Source organism: Oryctolagus cuniculus, chromosome 9 (genome assembly GCF_964237555.1).
Source record: "Oryctolagus cuniculus chromosome 9, mOryCun1.1, whole genome shotgun sequence".
NCBI lineage: Eukaryota > Metazoa > Chordata > Mammalia > Lagomorpha > Leporidae > Oryctolagus > Oryctolagus cuniculus.
In genome coordinates, this window is record NC_091440.1 from 108,530,650 (window position 1) to 108,538,209 (window position 7,560).

The 7,560-nt window shown below is 39.4% G+C and overlaps 1 protein-coding gene across 1 annotated transcript; it reads right to left on the reverse strand.

Annotated features, from left to right (window-relative positions):
* Positions 1–2,782: 2,782 nt before the first annotated feature.
* On the reverse strand, positions 2,783–3,709 carry LOC100349038 (taste receptor type 2 member 14-like). Its single transcript, XM_002722170.1, has one exon. The coding sequence runs from the start codon at positions 3,707–3,709 to the stop codon at positions 2,783–2,785; it is 927 nt and encodes a 308-aa protein (XP_002722216.1).
* Between the last annotated feature and the right edge of the window lie 3,851 nt (positions 3,710–7,560).

Genomic DNA, 7,560 nt, shown 5'->3' on the forward strand with positions numbered 1-7,560 from the left:
GCCCAAGCGCTTGGGCCCTTGCAACTGTGTGGGAGAACCAGAAGAAGCCCCTAGCTCCTGGCTTCCAATTGGCTCAGTTCTGCCATTGCAGCCATCTGCGGAGTGAACCAGTGGATGGAAGACCTTTCTCTATGTCTCTCCCTCTCTCTCTCTCTCTGTAACTCTACCTCTCAAATAAATAAATGAAATCTAAGAAAGACAGGAAGACAGAAAGACATCTGACTCAGAGAGAGAGAGAGAGAGAGAGAGGAAGGAAGGAAGGGCAGGCAGGATTGGAAGCAGAGTGGTTGGAATTTGACTTGGTGATCCAATGTGGGATGCTGGTGTTAGAGGTGTCAGCTTAACTTGGTTTACCACAACGCTGGGTCCCAAAGGTAGGTATACACAAAATTCACTCTAAAAATGTATATCATTCTGGAATTTAATTACATGCATAGTTGTGTTTAACTATTTAATGTGCTTTCAATTAAACATGAAATAAGAGTTCATGGTCAAAATAAATCTAACACAAAACATGTATGCTCAGTTTGTGATATTCAATTGAATGTTTTTTTCACTCAAACATTCAAGGTCCAATAAATGAAATATAAACACATTGCCGATCATTCTTCAATGTCACATTTCTTCCATATTCACTCATCTCCATAGCCTGATCCATGTTGATCACTGTAAAATGACGAAACACTACTACCAAAGTTCCAAAAAATACCTTTGCATTACTATTGCTGCTATTCCTCTTTAGGTGAAGACACATAAAGTTGGAGCAATTGACTATTTTGAGCAAATAGAATATATTGAGTTAAGTAACAAGCCAGAGGCTAACATGGTTGATCACTGCCCACGCTGTAAGAACAATGACTTCTGCACACTCTGTAAATCTGGATTAATCGTAGCTGAATCCTAATATGTTAATATAATCATAGCAAAGCAATTCTGCAGTCTGACAGAGCAATGAGAATTTTACCAGTTCAGGAGAACTTTCATTATTGTACAACTACTGCAGTTCACCAGCACGATGAAGAAATTGGAAATATTTTCAAGAACAAAGTCCATCATTACTAAGATGCAAACAATGTTTGGTAATACTTTCAATGTCTGGAAGGAAAACACAAGGCATAAGTAAGATTTCTTAATATCATGACAAAGTTCTGCCAGCACATGGTTTCTGTATGTGCAGTAAAAGAACATGTTTTCTTTTGAATTCTGTGGCCAACGTGAAGAAGAAAGCACCAAGGCATGCTAATGTATGAATTCAGTTCTTTATTTATGGACAACACTGCTATTTTGAAAACAACTCAAAAGATCCCCTACATCTATATATCCTTCTCATGGGCTGGAATCTTCCATACCTGATGCTGGAGTGAAAGCTGAATTCTCATTTGTGAGCATGCAAATGAAAACATATTCTCTTTCATTATTTGCAGTTTTTTCCTTTGCCTAACATCTACCAAATTTGAGTTTATGAGGCTTTGGTATCAGCTAGGAAAAACTGAAAAAAAGTAACACACTAAACATACAAAAATGACAGAATTTTTATGTGGAAATTAGTCAACTGGAGAGAAGCTTCATGGTTTCTGGCCACTCATACTTAGTTTAACAAAAACATTGGATCTGTGTAGAAAGACTTAAAGGAATTGCTACATAGGTTGCCCAAGAGTTTTCCATCAAAAGCTTTCCCATTTCCTAAGGAATCCCCCGGAAGGCTAGTACTTCCTAAAACTGGACTAGGTGACAACTAGTCCTCTATATAGCCTTTTTGTGAGACATTTTAATGAGTCATATACATTTTTAATAAGAAACATATTTCAAAAATCTATCTCAAAAGAAAACTTTGATTACACTTATTGGCAAGATACTAAAAAATTTCCATTCACAAAGATGCAATTTATCACTGCAATCAGTATATTGAAAGGTGATCCATTACATTAATGCAACACAACATTATTATAAATTATCAAAAGGAAGAAATCAAATAATCATTATAAATAATTTTGAGGATGGTATAAATATTATTAAAATAACTTTCATTTCTTCCAATAAGTAAATATCAAAAATATACACACTTAACAAAAGGTTTTATGGATGATTTATTGGTCAGCCATAAGTCACTAAAAATACCTGTTTCTATCACAGCATGATTGGTTTATAACCAATAAGAAAATAGGAGAATATGACAAGATAAAATATTTCAAGGCTGTGAATCTCTCACAGTCATAAAACTATTATCAGTCATGACTTGATTGTCTGCCACATTAAAATTGAAATCTATTTTGAGATGGTGCAATAGAAACTATGAAAATATGTCACTTTATCAGTGAAGTAGAATTTTGTATACTAATGATTCTAGTTTAAAAACCAAAAAATCTACATTGTTAAATATAATAAATTCCATATTCATAACAATGATGACAATGATCCCAAGATTTCATGAGTCAGTGTGTTTCACATCTACACACATTTACATAATATTATATTGCAAGTTTCTCATTTTAAAAATCTCAATGATTCATACAATATATTATTGGTTATTATAAAAGGTTCTTATTTTTAAGTGATATGTACTCGCATCCTTCTGTGTCTAAGTGCACTAACATACATATTTGTATGTATTGTGCTGTGCTATAGCAAGTTTGATTAGTGATTATTCCAAACATTGTTATGACTCATACATTTATAAAGAATGGAAGAATATTAAAAATGAGAAACTTGACATAGGAAAATTCCTAATGAGCTAATTTTCCTCCAGGATATGAAAGATGATCCCCTAAATGGTGGAAAGAAATCAGGGTTCTGCATCTTTGACCCTGGACCTCAGCCACCACAGCATAGACAGAGAGGCCTGTCTCAACTTCTTATTTCTCAGAATCAGGATGTATGAGTGGCCTGAAGGAAAAGCCATTGCCAAAACATGGCAAAGACTGATGATCACATTTTTCTCCTGTAAATCGGAAATCAAAACTTGTATGAGAAGAGACAGAAAGAAAAAGGTGTATAATAAGAGGAAGGCAACCACAGCCTGCAAACCTTGCAAGTGGGCCTTGGTTCTGGCATCTCTGGGTGCTGTGGCATTGAGCTGCTTCTTCCTGAGATGTCTCCACAGGGAGAAGATGAGCAGGATGAAAGCTGTGAGGGACAGGGTGAAGGGTATGATTGTGAATATCATGTAGTGGAGTAAAAAATGTCTGGAAAAGTTCAAAGAGTCTTTTGAGCTGGAACTGTTAGTCACGTTTCTTTTATATCCAGCAACCCAGACATCAGTATCTGTGTTCAAAAATGCAATGTTTAAAAACAAAATTACTAAAGACACCAACAGTGTCACTGAGATCACCTTTTCAACTCTCCACTTTAGGTAGTGAAAAATAGAGTTAGAAAAATTGGCTATCTTCAGAAAATAAAAGATACTGAGGCTTGTAGCTAGCCAAATGCTAAAGTGACTGGTTACCATCCAGATAATATGAATCATTTTTAATATTTGTTCAGCCCAGAGCAAGCCTGGGCAAACCATAGAAAATAACTTACTTAAGTGTCTACTGGAAAGGTGGATTATTCTGGAGATTGCCAAAGCAGTGAGTATCTGATCAACTGCAGAGATCTTACTTCTCTTGACCCAGTCAATGATGTTCACTAGTGCTATTAATCCATTACCCAAGATTCCAATTATGAACTCCATTCCTACAATAGCTGTAGTTATGCTTGGTAAATCATCCATTGTCTGTAAGAAAATATCCTAAATTTGTATATCACATATAAAATACTTTAATTCTTTTGTCTAAAAGTATGTATACCTTTTGTATATCTGTACATTTGATTCCTAAAAATTCAGCAACATTCTCCCATTAAAATTCGTGCATACACAATATCAAGTCGGCAAACTTCAAGATTTTTTAGTGGATTGTCCATCTCCCTCTTCATGAAAATCTTTGTATTTTCCTGAAAACTCAGATGAGCTTCATCCAGATCCCGTGAGCTTTCCACACAGTACAGGAGAGTCTTTTATGCTTGATGTTGAATGCTCATCTTCCAGCATGCACATAAAGATATAATTATATTTTTGAGCTGTTCGCATACCAACACATTTTATTTTGACAACTAATTGTGGCTAAAGTTTATTACATAATTTTAACACAAGATTCTTTTTTTTTTTAAATTTATTTGACAGGTAGAGTTATAGACAGCAAGAGAAAGAGAGAGAGAGAGACAGAGACAGAGACAGAGAGAAAGATCTTCCTTCCATTGGTTCACTCCCTATAGCCAGAGCTGCGCTGATCCGAAGCCAGGAGCCAGATTTTATTCTTGGTCTCCCATGTGGGTGCAGGGGCCCAAGCACTTGGGCCATCCTCCACTGCTTTCCCGGGCCACAGCAGAGAGCTGGACTGGAAGAGGAGCAACTGGGACTAGAACTGGCGCCCATATGGGATGCCGGTGCCACAGGCAGAGGATTAACCAAGTGAGTCATGACAAAAGATTCTAATTTAACAAGTGTAACCCCCTGAGCACTGAGGTTTTGAAACACTGTAAAGGTAGGTGTGTATAGGGACAGTTAAACCCCTGCTACAAAGCTCATTCCACAGAATATTAAAGTTGATGAAGTCATAGGGGCATTATTCCTAGATAATGAGAAAAACATTTTTCTTTCTAGCTTTTACAAGAGTATAGATAGGAACTCACAACACAAACATTTATTTGTATCCCAATCCTGTTTGATTTCTATTGCAAGAGCTCAGATTTTTCATTTTTTTCAACATTTAGTATACGTCAACTAATGCTTACTGCTGAGACATTTGATGAGGAACTGGCAAAAAAGCTTCTTAGTCTATATTATAGGGTGTTAAATGGAAACACGGTGTAAACTTCCAGATTTTTTTCTCTGTACTTAAAAAAAAGGAGTTTGATCAAATCCACCCGCAAAGCAAGAATCCTCATTCTGGAACTTGTCTTATGTAGGAGGGCTCATTCCTGACTCTGCACCAAATATCTTCAGATTTTGTTCACATTTCTTCACCTTGCACCCACAGCTGTTCCATGACCTATGTTACAGGCATCTTTCAGTTAAGGGATCCTATACTGCCTGGTGACAATGGAGGAATGGGAGTACCATTCATTGATAGTTAAGAATGGAAACAGGCCGCTGCCGCAGCTCACTAGGCTAATCCTCTGCCTGAGGGGCCAGCACTCGGGGTTCTAGTCCCTGTTGCTCCTCTTCCAGTCCGGCTCTCTGCTGTGGTCTGGGAAGGCAATGGAGGATGGCCTAAGTGCTTGGGCCCTGAACCCTCATGGGAGACCAGGAGGAAGTGCCTGGCTCCTGGCTTCGGATCGGTGCAGTATGCCGGCTGTAGCGGCCATTTGGGGGGTGAACCAACGGAAGGAAAACCTTTCTCTCTGTCTCTCTATCTCACTGTCTGACTCTGCTTGTCCAAAAAAAAATATGAAACAACATATAAATGAAAGAAATTCAGCACCAGCAACCAAACAAAGCAGAAGACACCTGTATCATAACTTCCAAAATAGCAGGCAAAGATAGGGTTTTAGGGCTGACCCCATCCACATTGCTATGGAGAAATCCTGAGCAAAGACAGTGAAAACAAGCAGTCTTTAATGTTTCCAAATCAACCAGCATGGGAAAATTTGAAAGAAAAAAAATCGTACTATTACAGGCACAAACATACCATTCAGTGTAGAGGAAGGATGGTCTCCTTGGCTTGGCCACTCCAGGTAACAAAAATGATCTCAGGGAAACAGAGAAATGCAAATAATCCTAGGGGTGAAGATTGTGGGGTGGGTACTGCTACTGAAACCTCATGGGCATTTTGGAAAAGACACAGAACATGAGTCCCCAGCGAGGGCTACCCTCACCCCAGAGAATAATGAAAACAAGGATAATTCCCACCCAATCAATTCAGAAATGAGTGTAGCAAGTCCATGCCTGAGACAAGAGCAGGGTCCTTGTCCATTTCAATGTCAAAGTTATGTTTAGGTGTTTATAGACGTAAGTATATTTTGGTTTGTATATTAGTTGTACAGAAATAATAAAAAATTACAGCTGGTATTGTGGCACAGCGAGTGAAACCACTGCCTATGACACTGGCATCCCATATGGGCACCTGTCCCACATGCTACACTTCTAATGCAACTCTCTGCTAACACCGGGAAAAGCAACAGAAGATGGTCTGAGTGTTTGGGCTCCTGACACCGACACAGGAGAACAGATGAAACCCCTGGCTCTTAGCTTCTGCCTGGCCCAGCCCTGGCCATCCGTTGCAGCAATCTGGGGAGGGCTCTCTACTTTCTCTCTCTCCACCCTCCGCCACCTTGAGTCTCCCTCTCTGTAACTCTTTCAAATAAATAAATAAATCTTTTTAAATTTTTTAATAATCAAACTTAACTCTTTGTGTATATCTGCCTGCTTAAGAATGAGCCCTTGCCTCTCAATCTATCAATACCCAAATAATTACTTATTAAAACCAAATTAGCTGCAAGGTCAAACTCATTCTACAAGAAATTTGAAAGATTTATTACTGAACTACAGTCCTCCTAGGATTGTGGTAGTGTTGCTTCTATTGCAAGTTTGACATCAAAGGAAGAAAAATGGGCTATGCAATGTGAGATATGCAACTATAGATTTAAACAATTTAATAGATGTAAAGGGTGCCAATTCAAGTCTTGGCTGCTCCACTTCTGACAAGCTCTCTGCTATGGCCTGGAAAGTAGTAGAAGATGGCCCAAGACTTTGGGCCCCTGTACCCATGTGGGAGACCCAGAAGAAGCTCCTGGCTCCTTGCTTCAGATTGGTGCAGCTCTGGCCATTGCGGCCAACTGGGGAGTGAACCAGCGTATGGAAAATCTCTCCTTCTCTGTGTAACTCTGACTTACAAACAAATAAACAAATCTTTTTAAGAATATATAAATAATACCTTTTTCACACCCATTTCCTTTATGTGGGAGTAAAGAAATTCCATGAGATTACCAAAAAGGCAATGAAGAGTTCAGAGTTGAAGATTCACGCTCTTGCTCTGTGACTTGTTTTCAGAGCAGGAGGAAGAGAAAGAACTAACAGAGACAGGGAAGTGGTGCCCATAAGCAAGGACAGCAACCAAGTGAGCACACAGGAGCAAATGTGCCATGAAGCAAGTGTGGGGAGTACAGTGCCACCCACAGGTCAGGCGTGGTGAAGACCCAGCGGGGACTACACAAATCAATGGTGGCCTTGCAGAGGTCAGAGTCAATGAAGTGATGAGAGCGGCAGTCTGGCTGGAGTGTGCTCACCAGGCAGCAGTTGCAAGGGCTTTCCAGTGGAGTAAGTACTACTAATCAAGAAGAAAGAGGACCTTGAGGGGTGGCATTTTGGTGCAGCAGGATAAGCTAACACCTGTGTTGCTGGCATCCTATATAGGCACTGCTTCCTGTCCTAGCTGCTCTATTTCCAATCCAGTTCCCTGTTAATGGCTTTGGAAAGCAGCAGAGGTTGGCCCAAGTGCTTGGGTCCCTGAAGCGACATGGGAGACTCAGAAGAAGCTCCAGACTCCTTGTTTTGGCCTTACCCAGCCCTGACTGTTGTGACCA